The sequence below is a fragment of the Arvicola amphibius genome, chromosome 3 (genome assembly GCF_903992535.2).
Source record: "Arvicola amphibius chromosome 3, mArvAmp1.2, whole genome shotgun sequence".
Classification (NCBI taxonomy): domain Eukaryota; kingdom Metazoa; phylum Chordata; class Mammalia; order Rodentia; family Cricetidae; genus Arvicola; species Arvicola amphibius.
Window position 1 is genome coordinate 128,096,546 of NC_052049.1, and position 17,208 is coordinate 128,113,753.

At 42.3% G+C, this 17,208-nt stretch overlaps 2 protein-coding genes across 11 annotated transcripts in view; one reads left to right on the top strand and one right to left on the bottom strand.

Annotated features, from left to right (window-relative positions):
- Positions 1–263: 263 nt before the first annotated feature.
- Positions 264–13,481, bottom strand: Senp8 (SUMO peptidase family member, NEDD8 specific). 6 transcript variants are annotated; one of them, XM_038324403.2, is made up of 4 exons: positions 13,348–13,393; positions 10,231–10,310; positions 2,939–3,043; positions 264–1,475 (listed from the first exon to the last, which is right to left on the bottom strand). In XM_038324403.2, exon 4 carries the CDS (start codon positions 1,437–1,439, stop codon positions 795–797), a length of 645 nt encoding a protein of 214 aa, XP_038180331.1. In that variant the 5' UTR covers positions 1,440–1,475; positions 2,939–3,043; positions 10,231–10,310; positions 13,348–13,393; the 3' UTR covers positions 264–794. The 6 variants fall into 6 exon arrangements, with proteins under 6 accessions (XP_038180331.1, XP_038180330.1, XP_038180333.1 ...); XM_038324402.2 differs by lacking the exon at positions 10,231–10,310 and having other exon boundaries at positions 13,348–13,399; XM_038324405.2 differs by lacking the exon at positions 10,231–10,310 and having other exon boundaries at positions 2,907–3,043; positions 13,348–13,399.
- A 280-nt stretch (positions 13,482–13,761) lies between these two features.
- Positions 13,762–17,208, top strand: part of Myo9a (myosin IXA) — a 188,958-nt gene continuing 185,511 nt past the window's right edge. For all 5 annotated transcript variants that reach the window (XM_038322373.1, XM_038322376.1, XM_038322375.1 and 2 more), the window contains exon 1: positions 13,762–14,125. The gene's annotated coding sequence lies outside the window, so the exon portion shown is untranslated. The remainder of the gene's footprint in view (positions 14,126–17,208) is intronic.

Genomic DNA, 17,208 nt, shown 5'->3' on the forward strand with positions numbered 1-17,208 from the left:
AGGCAAAGGAAAGTCATGATCAATCTAGAGTAACCAATTCACCCACTCCCTTGGCCCACCACAGCAGTGGGTTTTGTTTGTTTGTTGTGTGTGTGTGCATGTGTGTGCATGTGCATGTTTTAAATTTTCTGCAAGTTGGGACTGAATCCAGGGCTTCTTGCACACCACAGCAGGTGCTCTACTGCTACCTTACGTCTCCAGCCCAGGCATTTATTTTTAATGAAGTTCCCCTTTCTTAAAGCATTCCAGGAATCAGGAGAAGATGGGCTAAAGTCATCTTTATTAAACATTTGCAGATGGGAAAGGCTCTGCATCAGAAAATTCCTTATTTCTATAATACGAAGGCCCTAAATGGAGTTAGGTCATGATCCACTTCCAATCAATGGCTTGCAACAAGATTTTGCTTCTTCTGCTGTTTTCTTTATGCATGTCTTAGACGGCATATGTCATAGGTTTGCTTTAGAACGTTGCTCTTCCATTAGAGTAAACCAGAGGGGTGGAGAGACCAAAAGGAAATTAATGTTATAGCAAGAAGAAAAGAAGAATTTGTGTAATGAGTGTTTTTAATTTTTTTAGGTTTTGGTACATTAAGTTCAAGACATTTTCACAAAATGGACTGTTCTTTTCGGGGTTAAAGTGAAACTTCCCATTCAGATAATGCAGAGGCTGGCATTTTTTTCAAGAAAACAAAAGTAGGAATAGTGAAGTTCCATCTCCTAGTGGTTTTCCCGCAGGCACTGAGGCTGTCAGCATAGGGAAGGGCAGAAAGAGGAGACTTCAGCATTCTTCAGGAGCTACTTCTTTTTTTTGGCAAGTCTGGCGATTAGATCTTTCCATTCTCCCCTCTTCTTTGTGATGTATGTCGGTGTGAGTAGCTGCAGTGGGGATTCTGGCTGTCGTCTAAAGAAGTTCTGACACAAGGCCTCGGTGTTGCATATCACGTACATCCCACAGTCATAGCTGTTTTGTTGAGCTGGGGCTTTCTCTTCCACAAAGACCAGTTTGTCTCCTCTGCTCCCTAAGAAAGCCTTCAGTTTTTCTGCCACTTGTTTTGCATGGATTGAGTTGCTTCTGCTGTGCGAATCATAATGAAAGAAGCTATCTTCATCTTGGAGATAAACCAACAAACTCCAGTGGGTACCCCCAGCTGCCTGGTTGGAATTATCGTTGATGGCTAAAAATACAACTCTCTTGTGGGGAAGGTCCAGGGGCTCGAGGAACATGGCAATCTCTGCAGGGCTGCTAGTGCACTTAATGAACTGGGTAACTTCGGGGCTGATGAAGCAGACATGGTCCGAGCAATCATGAAACTGACTGTTGGCAAAATATTCAAAGGCAAACCCAATAATATGATCATTAAGCCAGCTTGGAGGATCCAATAGTGAGACATCTGACTGCCGCAGCAGACTGTCCATATAACTCAAGACTACTGGGTCCATCCTGTATTGAGCAGGGCTTCTCAAAAATCCCAGAAACTGGAGGAGAGTCAGAAGACAATATTTACTGTTGAATATGATAAAAGGTTATACAACAGTAGCTACTCTTACAGGATTATTGTAAAGATGACATATAATTATAAAGTCTTTATCAATAATTTCCAACAATGCTAACATCATAAAACACTAAAGTTGGGTGGTGGTGGTGGCACACATCTTTAATCCCAGCACTCGGAGGCAGAGAAAGGCAGATCTCTGAGTTCGAGGTCAGCCTGGTCTACAGAGCGAGTTCCAGTACAGCCACGGATATGCAGAGAAACCCTGTCTTGAAAAACCAAACTAACTAAATTAACTAATGAATTAAAAAACACACTAAAGGAACTTTAGCTTATATACTGAATATGAACAATTAGAATAAAAATGAAAAGTTTCAAGCAGTGTAGAATTTTAATTTTATATTTAAATGTAGAGAGAGATTGGTTAAAATTATAGCTGAGCTTTTGCAAAAAACCATAGCAAACACATTCTAACTTGAATGATTATGTGCGGTCATGTACATCAAAAAACCATAGCAAACACATCCTAATTCTAATGAACACGTGTGGTCATGTACATCAAAAAACCATAGCAAACACATCCTAACTCTAATGAACACATGCGGTCATATACATGCCATGATGCACATGTGGCCATCAGGTGACAAGCTGTCAGAATGAATTTTCTCCTTTCAGCAGGAGGTGTCAGGCCCCGAGCTCAGGTGATCAGGCCTGCATGCCAGTGCCTTTTCCTGATAATCTATTTTTCTGGCTTATTGTCTTGGTTTTGGTGACCGCTTAAAAGAGCATCTTAAAAAGGAACATTATATAACTCTGCAAAATTGGCCAAATAAATTTCCTTGAAGATAATTAAAGAGTTTATTTATTTTAAACAAGCTCTCACTATGTAGACATGGTTGGCCCAGAACTCACTATGAAGATCAGGTTTGAGCCGGGCGGTGGTGGCGCACGCCTTTAATCCCAGCACTCGGGAGGCAGAGGCAGGCGGATCTCTGTGAGTTCGAGACCAGCCTGGTCTACAAGAGCTAGTTCCAGGACAGGCTCCAAAGCTACAGAGAAACCCTGTCTCGAAAAACCAAAAAAAAAAAAAAAAGATCAGGTTTGTTTTGAGCTCAAACAAATCCATCTGCCTATGCCTCCTGAGTACTAGGATTAAAAGCATAAATCAAATAAGTCCATTTAAATAGTTAAAAATGTTGTATACATAATATTCATATTATCAACGAGCTAATACTATAGATACAGTCAGAAAATCCAGCTAGTATTACAAACCAATTATAGCAAATGAGGGATGGAAACAAAACAGTCATTCACATTCATTTGTTTAAATAACAGGTTGGTTAACTTAGAGGAAACACAGACAAGATGTCTCATGGGAATTAATATGCTTGTGAACAATCAAGGGTGTGCTAACAGGCAAATCTGCAGGTGCACAAGATGGCTTACTTGAGCCTAAAGACTCAACTGAGGTAACGGTTAATTGCTGTGCAGTAGCCTGATCACTCAGCAGAACTTCTAAAACCACAGACCAGGAGAAGGATCACAGGCAGACTGAAAGAACAAAACAAAGCAAAATATAAGAACACAGAATGATGATACCAATTTAACCAATTCTGACCATTAGGTCAAGTATTTTTATCATTTGGTTATACTACTAAAGCCATGCAAATTTGATATAACCAATTTCACGTAATCAAACCAAACAAAATTGTACACAGAGTTAAGCATTGTGGTGCACACCTTTGGTCACAGCACTCAGAAGGCAGAGGCAGGTAGATCTCTGAGTTCGAGGCCAGCCTGGTCTATAAGAACTAGTTCCAGAACAGTCAGGGCTATACAGAAAATCCTTGTTTTGATAAACCAAACCAAACCCTTGAAGAGTTGTACACAAAAAATACCTTTCAAGAAAAAATGTTAAAGTAAAATGAGGTGATTAATGATGTGTAGAAGACAGTTTTATATACACACAGCATGTGAAAATCTGAACGACTTAAAAAACAATATAAGGCTGCTTCTGAGAAACTACATGTATTTTTGTATACATATATGCCCAGCACAAAAGCAAGAGAACGGGGGGAGAAGGGGGAAAGGAGAGAAAAGAATAAATAGCTAGAGTTCAGAAAAACTGGAGTCAGGGGTGAAGTTAACGAGGCATAGAGCACATTGGTTATTGGTGAGCCACCAACTTGGCTCTAAGCTTTTTGGCAGCTAACCAGAGAGTTAGGTTAAATATTCACAATGTCCATAAGGCAAAGAGAAAATGCTTACTCAGGGAGGTAACAGCATTCTTTGTATTAATATCTAATCGTTCATTATTATTGTTGTTTTGTGTTTTGAGTCAGGGTATAACACTATAACCCAGGATGACCTGGTACTTGCCTTGTAGCTCAGGCTGGCTTCAAATTCATAGTAATCCCATCTCAGCCTCCCATGAGTTGGGATTATTAGCATGAGCTACCACTTCAAGCTTTTGAAAGTTTTGTTTTTTCTCAAGAGATTTTCATAAAAGCAAACATGGTACACCATAATTTGTGTGTTCCACATCATCTTTATGACAGATGTAAAAGTTCAAATAAGATTGCTTTAAAAACAATCCTTATAGCCGGGTAGTGGTGGCACACGCCTTGAATCCCAGCACTTGGGAGGCAGAGGCAGGTGGGTCTTTGTGAGTTTGAAGACAGCTTGGACTACAAGAGCTAGTTCCAGGACAGGCTTCAAAGCACAGAGAAACCCTGTCTCGAAAAAACAAAATGAAATAAAACAAAAAAACAAAAAAGACAAAGAAAAAAATGATCCTTTTAGCCGGGTGTTGGTGGTGCACACACACCTTTAATCCAGCAATCCAGAACAGGCTCCAAAACTACACAGAAACCCAGTCTCGAAATACCAACCCCTGCCCTACCAAAAGATCCTTTTAAAAGATCCTTTTACTATTAAGCCGTAGCCTTTAAACCCAGCACTCGGGAGACAGAGGCAGGTGGATCTCTCTGAGTTTGAGGCCAGCCTAGTCTACAAAGCAACTTCCAGGACAGCCAGGGCTACACAGAGAAACCCTGTCTCGAAAAATAAAACAAACAAAAAAATTTAAGCCTGATGACAAATGACAGTGTAGTTGGTTTGTCAAGTGCAACTTGGTGGAGGCTAAGTACTTGGACTTAATATAAGAATACCTTATTGGGCTGGAGAGATGACTGAGCTGTTAAGAGCACTGGCTGCTCTTCCAGAGGTATTAAATTCAATTCCCAGCAACCACCAAGGTGGCTCATAATCATCTGTAATGGAATCTGATTCCTTCTTCCGGTGTGCTAGAAGAAAAAGCATACACCCACACCTACACTAAATAAATAAATCTTTTTTTGTGTGTGTTTTTTGAGACAGGGTTTCTCTGTAGCTTTGGAGCCTGTCCTGGAATTAGCTCTTGTAGACCAGGCTGGTCTCGAACTCACAGAGATTCGCCTGCCTCTGCCTCCCAAGTGCTGGGATTAAAGGCGTATGCTGCCACAGCCCGGCAATAAATATTAAAACGAAAAAAAAATCTTACTATGAAGGGAAATGGCTAGTCACATATGTCAAGCTAGGCTTCTGGACACATGTCTCCCTTTAAGGCAGTCTGTGGGTTGCAACCACCTTGGGGGTCACATATCAGATATCATGCATATCAGATATTTACCTTACAATTCATAACAGTAGCAAAATTATAGTTATGAAGTAGTTACAAAATAATTTTCTGGTTGGGGGCATCACCACAACATGAACTGTATTAAAGGGTTGCAGCATTAGGAAGGCTGAGAACCACTGGTTTATAACATCGATAACTACAGCATAGGGGTGAATGTCAGGATATACAACTTGGTAAATATCTGAGCTGTCTAGCTCTTAGCTCTCCATGACCCCACTTAATAGCCACCTAGAGATAGAAGCTTGCAAGAAAAGCACCCGAATAACAGTTTGCCTTACCTTGGAAGAAGTGACTACAAGATGCCACATGGTGTTCAGTGTTACCACTTACCATCTAATCATCCTCTAACCTGTGTTTACACTCCATCTAGTCCCACTTCATTCCAGGCACACTCAAGAGTCTCTACATACTTAGAGACACTTTTCCTATTTATTTACTTTACTTATCGGTTTGTTGATGCAAGGTTTCATGAAGCCTAAGATGGCCCCAAACTTAGGCCGATCCTCCTGCCTTAGCCTTCTGAGTGATGGTATTACAAGTATGAGCTACCATACCCAGTGAAGTTCACATTTTATTCAAATAGTTTTTGTGGTTTAGGGATTAGCTCAGAGGCAGAATGTTTGCCTAGTACACAGTCCTGTGTCTGATCCCCAGAACCAAAAACTGAGGGGAAAGTTTTGTGTTTTGTCTGAGTTTTGAAACACCCAGTGTGGTGGTTGTAGAGATGGTTCAGCAAGTAAGAGTGCTTCCTACTCTGTCAGAGGTCTGGAGTGCAGAACTCAGCGTGCTCAATGCCTTAACTCTAAGGGATCTGATGCTCATTTCTCTGTACCCTCTGAACACACACACAGGCAAAGAGACACAAACACAGACAGACAGACAGACACAGACACAAATTAAAAAAATCAAGTATGTAGGCCAAAGATTGATTTGATTTTATACAGCGTGATTATGGTTATGATTAACTCCCTGAATTATAACGAAAATAGAACTAAGCTTAGGCCAAACCACTCTGGCCAAGAAAAAGAACTCTAAACATTCAACCTAAACACATTTGGTTCTGTTATTCATCAGCTATATAACCATAAATAAATTACTTTTATTAAGTCACAGTTTCCTCTTTATAAAGTGAGACTATTAATAGACAATTTTTATCATAGGATATCTGTCACTGGAAAATGAAGAAGATAAAAATTACAACAGAAGGTATACCTATATATCTAACATGTCATCAAAAATTTTACATCCAGAAGCTAGGGAGATGGTTCAAAAATAAGACTTGAAAATAAGTTGGTTTTTACAAGCATTAGAAGATTAGATCTAGCTGGGCGGTGGTGGCACATGCCTTTAATCCCAGCACTCAGGAGGCAGAGGCAGGTGGATCTCTGTGAGTTCAAGGCTAGCCTGGTCTACAAGAGCTAGTTCCAGGACAGGCTCTAAAACTACAGTGAAACCGTCTTGAAAAACAAAAAACAAAACAAAACAAAACAAAACAAAACAAAAGATTATATTTAGCTGGATATGGTGGTGCACACCTTTAATCCCAACACTTGGGAAGCAGAGGCAGGTGGCTCTCTGAGTCTGAGGCCAGCCTAGTCTATTGAGTAGTTCCGGACAACCAGGGCTACACAGAGAGACTCTGTTTCAAAAAACCAAATCAAAACAAACCCAAACAAAATAATATAAAAAGATTAGGTCCACCATCTAATGTGTCATTAAATATCCACTTTCCTAGAAAAGAATCATCCAAAAAACAGATTTGTCAGAGAAAAAGCTCAAGCTTTTTTATTAAAAGAAATTTTTTTTTTTGTTTCCATTCTCCTGGACTTGTTCTGTAGACCAGGCTGGCCTTGAATGCACAGAGATCTACCTGCCCCTGCCTCCCAACTGCTAGGACTGAAGGCGTGCACCACTATGCTTATCCTTTGTTCTTGACTTCTTTAAAAACATTTAAAATTTAGTGTGTGTACAGGGTTTATGAGGACAGCTTTGAGTTGGTTTCCTCTTTCCACCAAATGTGACTTGGGAATTGAACTCAGATAGGCAGGCTGGAGGCAAGTGCCTTTACCTGCTGAGCCATTTTGCCTGCCCCTTGGTTATGCTTTGGACCAGGGATATAGACCAGATGATCCTTTGGAATTTATTCTAACTCTTGGACTTTCCATTTGTTGTTTCATAACTAGAAATAGCTACCAATGGCTAACATAGCACGGGCCAGTTAGGCCTGGTGGTTCAGGCCTATAATTCCTGATGCTTGAAGGCTGGGGCAAGAGGTAAGTTAAAGGCCTGCCTGGATTATAAATAAAGTCAAGCCTAGACAGTTTAGCATTTTAAATTAATTTTATATAACCTTATAATCACACTATAGGCCTCTTAGAATATGAAAATTAATACAAAACAAATTTACATTTAAGACAATAAGATTACTCAGTAAGACAATGCTTTTATATGTGTTATATATGAATGTGTGTGTGCTGTTCATGTCTCTCTCTCTGTGTGTGTGTGTGTGTGTGTGTTTGTGTGTGGGTAGAGGACAGAGGTCAATGTTAGGTCTTTTCCTCAATAGCTTGCCACATATTACTGAGATAGGATCACACTGAACTGAGAGTTCACAGACTTGCCTAGATTGGCTGGCTAGCAAGAACTAGAGATCCTCTGGACTTCTTATCAAGTGCTGGATTACGCTGTGCACAATGCCTGCTGTTTTACATTGGTGCTGGGGATTTGAACTCAGGTATTTGTGTTTCTGTAGGAGGTGCTTTACTGAGCCATCTCCCCATCTCAAGATGGCATTCTTAATTAGCTTGAAAATGTGAACTGGTCTATGAGGGTGACGAAGAAAATAAAATTGGACTTCAAATGATTAAAAATAGGTTCTACAGCTGCTGGGTGTGGTAGCACATGTCTATAATTCTAGTACTGAGGATGCACAGGCAGGAAGATCATGAGTTCAATTCTAGCCTGGGTTCACAGTCACTCCATTAGCCCCTTTTAAAAAGTTTCAACTGAAGAAAAACTGAAACATAAAATATGAAGTTCTAAAAGCATTACTTATCTTAGTCACTTTTCTATTGCTGTGTTAAGAGACCATGGCCAATAAAACTGACAGAACAGTTTATTTAGAGCTACAGTTTGAGGGGTAGAGTCCATGACCATCATGGCAGGGAGCATGGTGGTGGAGCAGCAGCTGAGAGATTCTCCAGACAGGACCATGAGGCAGAAAGAGCTAAGTGGGAATGGCATGGGCTTTTTAAACCTCAAAGACCACTCCCCAGTGACACACCTCTTCCAATAGAGGGTAGGACTAAGATTTTCGAGCCTATAATACAGATACACAAGATAATAGCTATAATTGAGACAACTGAGGGTTTCTTGGTGTCCAGAGTATGATATAGTCCCTTTATAACAGATAATTATGGGAGAGGTAGCCATTTAATTGGAAGTCATAAAAAGGATCTTATGAAGATTTTCTCCAGGTAAGAAAATTCTTAAAAAAAATCACTAGTTTTTAGTGTTATTTCTGTCATCAGATGGTTTTGTTCCCATCCCTCACCTCACAAAGGGACGGATAGCCAAACCTCATACTCTATGGAGCTTGAGATTTTAGTCTGTGCTGAATCTGTTTCTGCAACCCTGTGATAGATAGAAAGTCAACACAGGCTAGTTATGCCTTTCTGAGAAGAAGGCTTCTCAGAGAACCTGGCTCTGGAACTTAAGGAATTTTTCTCATTATGATTAGTCATATAGAAACCCCACATTCATGATCTGACTATACTTAATAAGCACTAACTGGGATCTTAGCAGTAACTTGGTACACTGTCCAACACTGATTAGTGTCTGAAGGAGACAGGTTATCTGGGCCACAAGGGTCTTTTTGTGAGTTTTACTCATCTTAGGTGTTGAAAGGACTGGCAAGAAGAGAAACGTCCTCCCATCTCACTACTAACAAGGTTTGATCCTGCTTAGCTTCTGAGATCAGAGGAGCTCTGGTTTGTGGAGGTGGGCATGGCTACAATTGACCCACAGGCATCTTGACTTCAAGTCTGAAATGAACACATGGATAGAGGCAATCTGACTGGGAAGCTGTTATTAAAAATCTCTGAACACGTGGTTAGGTCATTACTTAGCAGAGGTACTAACAGTACTAAAGGCTGCGCTTACCTCTTGACCATACCAAGTACAACCGGGGTGCACTTTTTCCCCAATTTGTTTTGTTTCTTTCCTTCCATTCGTCTTCCTGTCTCTGTTTCTTTTGAGACAGAGTCTTATCATGTAGCCCAGGCCAGCCTCAAATTCTCTAGGATCCTCCATCTTTACCCTCTCAAGAGCTGGGAGTATAGACAGTCAATACTCTATTGAGCCTCAAGAGTCTATGCAATTTTTCTTTTTTTTTTCCTTTTTTTTTTTTTGGTTTTTCGAGACAGGGTTTCTCTAGCTTTTTTAGAGCCTGTCCTGGAACTAGCTCTTGTAGACCAGGCTGGCCTCGAACTCACAGAGATCCGCCTGCCTCTGCCTCCCGAGTGCTGGGATTAAAGGCGTGCGCCACCACCGCCCGGCTCAATGCAATTTTTCAAAATTAGGTTATTAGCTAATCCTTTCATTTTTACCCTACTACCCCCAGACAGGGTCTTGATATGTATCCCTGGCTGTCCTGAACTTGTTTTGTAGATCAGGCTGGCCTTGAACTCACAGAGATCTTCCTACCTTTGCCTCCTAAATTCTGGGATCAAAAGCCTTTGCCACCACTCCCAACTCTATCTTCCCTTTTGACAATTGACCTAAGTATGATTCTGCATTAACTTTTTTCCAAATAGAACTGTAACCACATTCTTAAAAACTTTAACATCTCATTATCTTCAGCTTAGCATATATATTTTCAGCAAAAGCTCCAATTTACCGTTCTGAATAATCTTCTAGAATTGTAATTACATATATATGAATTTACAAGTTTACTGTCAGTGAAGGTTCTGGCTATTAGGGAATAGTGGGTTATTATTGGATTAGTTAATGCTCCAGGGGTAAAGAAGAAACAGAAAAGTAACCACTTTCCTGTACTCACCCCAGCCTATCACCTTTCCCAAATATGGATCTGATGTGCCATATTCTTGCTTGAAACTATTCCACTGGGGTATTCAGAAACTGGGGATCAACAGAGCATGGTGTGATTAAAATTTAAGGGTTCTAAGACCTTGGACTAGGAAAAAATGTACTTTAATTTTCAAATAATTCTGGTTCAAAGTTAGCATTTCTTCAGTAATTGTAGGTAATCACTGTAGTATTAGCAGTATGTCTTTGTCACTAAAATTTGATTTTTTTGTTTTGTTTTTTTGAGACAGAGTTTCTCTGTGTAGCTTTGGAGCTTGTTCTGGAACTTGCTCTATAGACCAGACTGGACTCAAACTCACAGAGATTTGCCTGCTTCTGCCTCCTGAGTGCTGGGATTAAAGGCATGTGCCACCAACGCCTGGCAAAATCTGATATTTTTACATTATATTAAAGTTATTGCAGGTATCTTAATATAATTTATATTCATTACTCCTTTGACATTATATAATTAGGCCTGTTGCGACATGCTAATTAATGCATAAAGAAGTACATCTATAACTACACTACTTGTTTTAAGGTGTTTAAATACTTAACATTGGCTTATTTCTATGTATTTTATTGTATACCCTTAAATAAATTTTCTGAGATCAGGTTGACAGACCAAACTGCCAAAGGAATCTAGATTGTGAGAGGTTAAGAGCTTTTGTCATTTATATTAATAAATTGCTTAAAGTAGATAACTTAAGTCCTGTGACTAGAATTCAAGGCTCCTCATAATATATCTACACATTTTATCATCTTTATCTTTTAACCACCCTACTTCTCAGACTGTGCTGCTGCCACAACAGACAACACTCTTATCTGGAGGCAGATAGACAGGTTTTTTTTTTTTAATTAACCCTAATTAATATACAGCAGTCATGCTTTCTTGGGCTTCATACAGCTCTTTCCTGAGTGCCAAGTTTATTATACTTGTTTAAAAGTTCATTTACCCAAATCTTCTGTGATTCTAAGAGGGCTGCGTTTTAAACATCTTTATATCTTGTTCTTAAATGATTAAGAAATTAGCAAGACACTTAGAATTGTCAAGGCAGTGTACAGGAATGTCTCAGGGGAGTGGATAAAAATGTGGATGCTTCTTGAGCTCTAAGACTGGAGACAGCCCTGGGCGGTGGTGGCGCACGCCTTTAATCCCAGCACTTGGGAGGCAGAGACAGGCGGATCTCTGTGAGTTCAAGGCCAGCCTGGTCTACAGAGTTAGTTCTAGGATAGTCAAGGCTACACAGAGAAATCATTTAAAAAAAAAAAAACCCAAACCAAAAAGACTGCATGTAGCTTATAAAACTTGGCTGTCAGGAAGAAGTGGGCAGTAACTGAGATGGATCTAATTAGGATTGAGGATGCGAAGCAGAACTGGTGGCGGACGCAGGGAGGATCTGAAAGTTTAAGGCCTGCCTAGGCTATAGGACAAATTCAAGGTATGCCTGCCCCTGTTACAAAAACCAAAAGCAAAAAGCAGAAAGAGGGTTGTGGATATAGTTCAGTGGCAGAGCACTGCCCAGCATGCACAGAGCCCTAGGGACAAACCTCCTGCCTCCTCCCTGCCCCCCTTGCACAGGGAACAGTGTTGACTGGAAGGCAGTAGAGGCTTCTCTTCCCTCAGTTCCCAGAGCAGTTATTTAATTCTTTCAATATTCTGCTCAAGCTCCTCATCTTATCTACAGCTCTTTGTCAAAAGATTCCAATTTTAACGTTGTGAGATCAACTCCCTTAACTTGGTTTCTGTTCCCAGTTCTCACGACTACTTCACCCTTATCACTGGTCGCCTGGGGAACTACAGTTTAATGGTGGTGGTGGGGGAGGGAGACACAACAGCATTAGTTTTACTTAAAAACAGTAGCATCCCAGGCGATGCTAATGGACAGGCTGGTGTTCCACTTTTATTCTCTGCCCTTCCTCACTCTCCCGTCACTTACTTACAGGCTCCATTTCAAACCTTCAGCCCACCCCCAGGAAGGACCGACCCAGAGCCTAGAGCTTGTCCTACTAGCTGAGTTAAACTACTTTTTTTTCTTTCTTTTCTTTCTTTTTTTTCGAGACAGGGTTTCTCTGTAGCTTTGGAGCCTGTCCTGGAACTAGCTCTTGTAGACCAGGCTGGCCTCGAACTCACAGAGATCCGCCTGTCTCTGCCTCCCGAGTGCTGGGGTTAAAGGCGTGCGCCACCACTGCCCGGCTTCTATTGTTTTTTGAGACAAGGTTTCACTATGTATCCCTGCTAGCCTGAGACTCCCTAAGCAGACCAGGCTGGCTTGTCTTTGCTACAAATGCAGGGATTATAGGCCTGTTTCACCACATCTTTTTCTAAAAAACTCACTCCGACAGGCTTCCTATTTGGCAATCCAACTGTTTTACTCTTTCAGGAGCTGGAATTATAGGCCAGACAATTCAGATAACTGGTCATCTTTTAAGATAGTGTTTGTGTTTACATTTGGTTCTTCATTTCCCTCACTCGTTCTAGTAAGTTTTTTTTTTCTCTTGTGATCAAGATATTTCTATTTACTCGTCTGGTTGTTTTAATCGGCGGTATATGCTAGGTAAATGGCAACCCCCTTGCTTTTTAGTCTTCCAGGTCACTATCACACGCTTTTTTGTACTAGCCATTCTCATGGCCATGTTACTTTTCCCACTTTCTTCCGACTAGTTACGGGTTCTAATACAAGTTTTCGACAGGCCTGAAAGCTACTTGGGAAAAGTCCTCTGCAACCATGGATTCCCCCAGTTTGTGTTCAGATCATCCTGTGTTATTTCACTGTGTTACCACCGAGGATTCTTTGTTTCCTACATCACAGCGCCTCGAAAAACTGAGATTACTTCATTTCCCTCAAATATGGTGGGGCTTACAGTACAGAAGCAACTCAGTGAACAGTCTGGAATGAATGGAAAGAAATACTTGGACTCGAGGGCGGGGACAAGTGGGGGGAGGGGCACGCGTGTGTGGAAAGGGGCGGCGCTGAGAATCCAGCCGCAGAATGGGAAAGAGGATGGGATACGCTAGAGTCTGCGTGGACCGCGAAGCGACCCACTGTTTCCACAAACTGAGACAAACCCAAGTGGGGAGGAGGCGTCTTACCTATTCCTCAGGCCTCACCAACCCAACCAGCCTTCAGGGATCTCTGTGTTGGCCGGAAAGTGAGACCTAAGGTCGCAAACTCAGAGTTTGCCCCTCCAGCCTTACGACACTTCTGCCTAGAAGCAGAGAGACTCTAACGAGGAGGCCGTAAAGTGAGGAAGGAAAAGGGAGGCGGGGCCAGCAGGGGTGGAGGAAACGGGGCGTGTCCGCGCAAGCGCATGCCGCACGCTCCAGTGGCGTCACGTGCGGAGGCGGGGCCGGGCGGGGCTGTCCCGGGCTTGGCAGCAGGGGGCGTGGGAGGTGAGTGCGCGCGCGCCTGCTCGTCTGCCGCTGGAGAGTCGCGCGGGGCGGGGCCGCGTGAGCGGGGTCGGGGGCGCGGGCGCGCAGGCCCAAGCGGACTGGGGACGCCGAGGCAGTTGGCGGCGGCTGACGGAAAGTCCTGGCACGACTGGGAGGGACTGCAGCGCAGATACCGGTCCCGCGGGCAGAAGCGGAGACCGCGGGTTGAGGCGGCCGTTCCAACGCGTGCTCTCTAGGCGGGGTGCGGCGGGGGATGTGCCTGCCCCGGCCGGGCGGAGTCTCTGTGACAGGGCGGGGGATGCGCGGACGCCGCTTGCTCGGACCCTAGGGCGGCTGGGCCCACCCTCGCGGAACCGTCCGACACCCAGCGGCCTCGGCCTCTGCTGTTTTTGTCCGGCCTGACCCTGGAAACCGAGTGTGGGAAGCGGCTACTGCAGAAGAGGAAGGGGCTGTGGTGGCCACCGCGGCACAGCCCGAGGTAAGACCCGCCCCAGCGCCCAGCGGCCCTGCCGCCCGGCCTGGCCCGGCCCACGTCTCCCGCTTGGCTCTTTGGCTCCCAGCGGGCTGCCCCGCCCCGCCCCGGCGGAGACGCCCCGCGAGCGGCTCTGTCTCTGTAGCCTGGCGAACGCCCGTATGCGGCCGGAATCCCCCTCTAGACTCTGCCCCCTCATATCTTTCATTGACCAGACACCATTCTGTCCACCAGCGGCCGCGGCGATTCTTGTCACCGGCCCCCACCCCCAATCCCCCGCTGCTAGAACCCCTTCGACTCTCTGGACTCTGATTGTAGCCTCTAGACTCCGTTACGTCTGGACGAATCCCAGTCCCGGAGCCAGGGCCACTAGTGCTTCCTACCTCATTGCAGCGTCCCCAGATCTCTGGTTCTCCTACGAATCATCGCTACCCACTGCCTTCGTAGGGTCCCTTCCGCAGTTTACTTCCAGTCTGGTTGGCTAGCTTTTCCCCCTACCCATACAAGCTTTCAGATAGCCTCAATGTCATGATGCTGTTACCTAGTTGGACTCGGGTCAGCCCTTCAAATCACCAACATAGTCCTGGATCTCCCTCATGCCCCGGTGGTGTGTACCTTTTCTAGAAGATCACTTCTTAAGCAAACCGTGCTACCTGTTTTCTACCCAGTCGGGATCCTTTCTTAGCTTGTAAAGAAATTTCCAGGAAAACTTAAAGAGATTATTTACTTAGTCCAGTGTATTCACGCCGTTGAAGCGGTCAGACTGAGACCCATGTTTGGACCCTTTGGGCTGGCTGCTGAAAGGGAGAGAGGGAAGAGTGTAGAAGCTCAGAGAAGGAGGGTGTGTGTACCATTACAAGGTCAGCAGCTTGCTTGCTCCTCATTTTGCCTTTGTAGAACGAAAGACCCAGTCTAAATCAGACGCTTTAGGGGTTTCTGTAAGGATTAAGTTGCATTATGCCAATGAAGATAAGCAAGTCTCCATACAGTATTTATCTCACTTCTTTGTAGATTTATACAGATATATAGGTTTTAATTAGAATTTTAAATGTACTGTTTTTGAACTTGTTAGGAAAACAGGGTTTATAGCTGTTCTTAACCCCTGAAGACTAAGGTTGTTTAGTAATTTTTACCAACGGATGTTGCTGTCTTCTCTACGGGGCAAATATAAATGTCATTCAGTGTCGAAGTCATTGCTAACAGCCTTCTCAGTAGTAGTAGAATAATGAATAAAATGTTTATTGAAGTTGTATTCCTGAGATGCAAAAAAGGAAATGTAATGTTAAATTAAGTGTTAAGTATATAATTTTAATGTTGATGGAAGGGTGAGGGATAATAAGATCTTTGTAGTTAGTACTTAAAGTTTTGTTTTTTTTTCATTGTGTGTGTGCCTTCGTGTAATATATAGAGAAAAATCAATTGACATTATAGGTACTAGTGAGACACCGTTTTAAAGTCAAAAGGGTCAGAACAGTAATGTAGTTTTAAAAAGTTTAGTCTCCAGCCACTCATTTTCTATTTTTCAGCTTCTGTAACTGGTATGGGGTGATATTTCCAGCATTTACAAGCTTATATCCACTTCAGTCTTAAGATACACAAATGGTTCTGTTTTCAAATAGCACTGCTAAGTCCTCGTTATCATTCAACAATAGTATGCATGGAAAAACCTCATTTACTGACTGATAGTATTCTAGTTTGATGGATATGGATTTATTTTCAGTCCTTTTCCAAAAATTTCTAAATGCTTTATTTTAAATGTATGTTTTGTTATGTATAAATGATTTTCATGATTTGAAAAAAATCTGGTGTTTTGTTTTTGTGTTGAACCTATACAAAGCAGTGTATCTAAGTGATGTTCTCGTTGACTTTCTGCGATATACAAAGAAGTGTATCTAAGTGATGTTCTCATTGACTTTCTGAACAACTGTCTTGACTAGTTTTGGTGGTGGTTATATTCATCAGAAAAATGTTCAGATTTGTATTTTTAAAAGTCACTTTAGAGCAGATTAAAAGTAAAATAAAGTTGCTGGGCAATGGTGGCGCATGCCTTAGACCCCAGCACTTGGAAGGCAGAGGCAGGTGGATCTCAGCAACTTTCAGGACAGCCAGGACTGTTACACAAAGAAACCTTGTCTTGAAACACCAAAAATACCCAAACAAATAAATAAAATAAAATAGAATAAGCTAGTTGACTAGTCTTAGTGACTTGAGGGAAGAGAATCCAGAGAGGACAGAATTCTAGATATCTTGCTAATCTTTTCCCTTATTAGTGGGGGCCACATGATGAATATTTTTACTTCATGACAGAAGGATAGGTTCAGTTGTGACATGTTAAATTATTGGCTGTTAGGTAGCTGAATTTGTGACCGAAATTCATAAAATGGGGTTTGTGTTAGTAGTAAATTTTGGAGGCAAAGATGTATATAAATAGAGGGAAAAGATTTCAGAAACCATAGTTAAAGCTCATAAAAACCTAGATTAAGTTCTTTTCAAAAGTTTTTTTAGTGAAAACCACAGCCTAATGTGTTATTTTTACTACTACTATTACTTTTTAAAATCTTATTTTTATTTCTTACAGTATGTCTGTGTGTGCTTATGTGCATGAGAGTGTTTGGAGCCAAAAGAGTGTGTCAGAACCCCCTGAAGCTGGAGTTAGAGGTAGTTAGAGCAGCTGGACATAGGTTCTGGGAACCTTACTAGGGTCCTCTGCAAGAACAGGATGAACTCTTAACCTTTCAGCAACCTCTCCAGTCCCACTATTACTATTTTTTGTAATAGGGTCTCATATCCCTTAAAACTCATGTAGCCCAGGCTGGTCTTGAACTCCTTAACTCTACCTCTGGAATGCTGGGATTGCATGAATATGCTGCTGTCTCTTTTTAATGCAGTGCTCTAGGCTGAACCCAGGACTTTGTGTATGCCAGGCAGACACTGTCAGTTGAGCTGTGTCTCCAGTCCATTTGCTATTTTTGTGAGATAGTGTTTTTCCATTTAGTATAGTTGTCCTAGAGTTCTCTATATAGCCTAGACTGGTTTCAAACTCTTGAGCACACTAAGCCCTCAGATTAGAGGTGCTAGCACACAGTGCT

Excerpts from the sequence above, each read along its gene's own strand:
- Senp8 (XM_038324406.2), bottom strand. The coding sequence starts at position 1,439 with ATGGACCCAGTAGTCTTGAGTTATATGGACAGTCTGCTGCGGCAGTCA.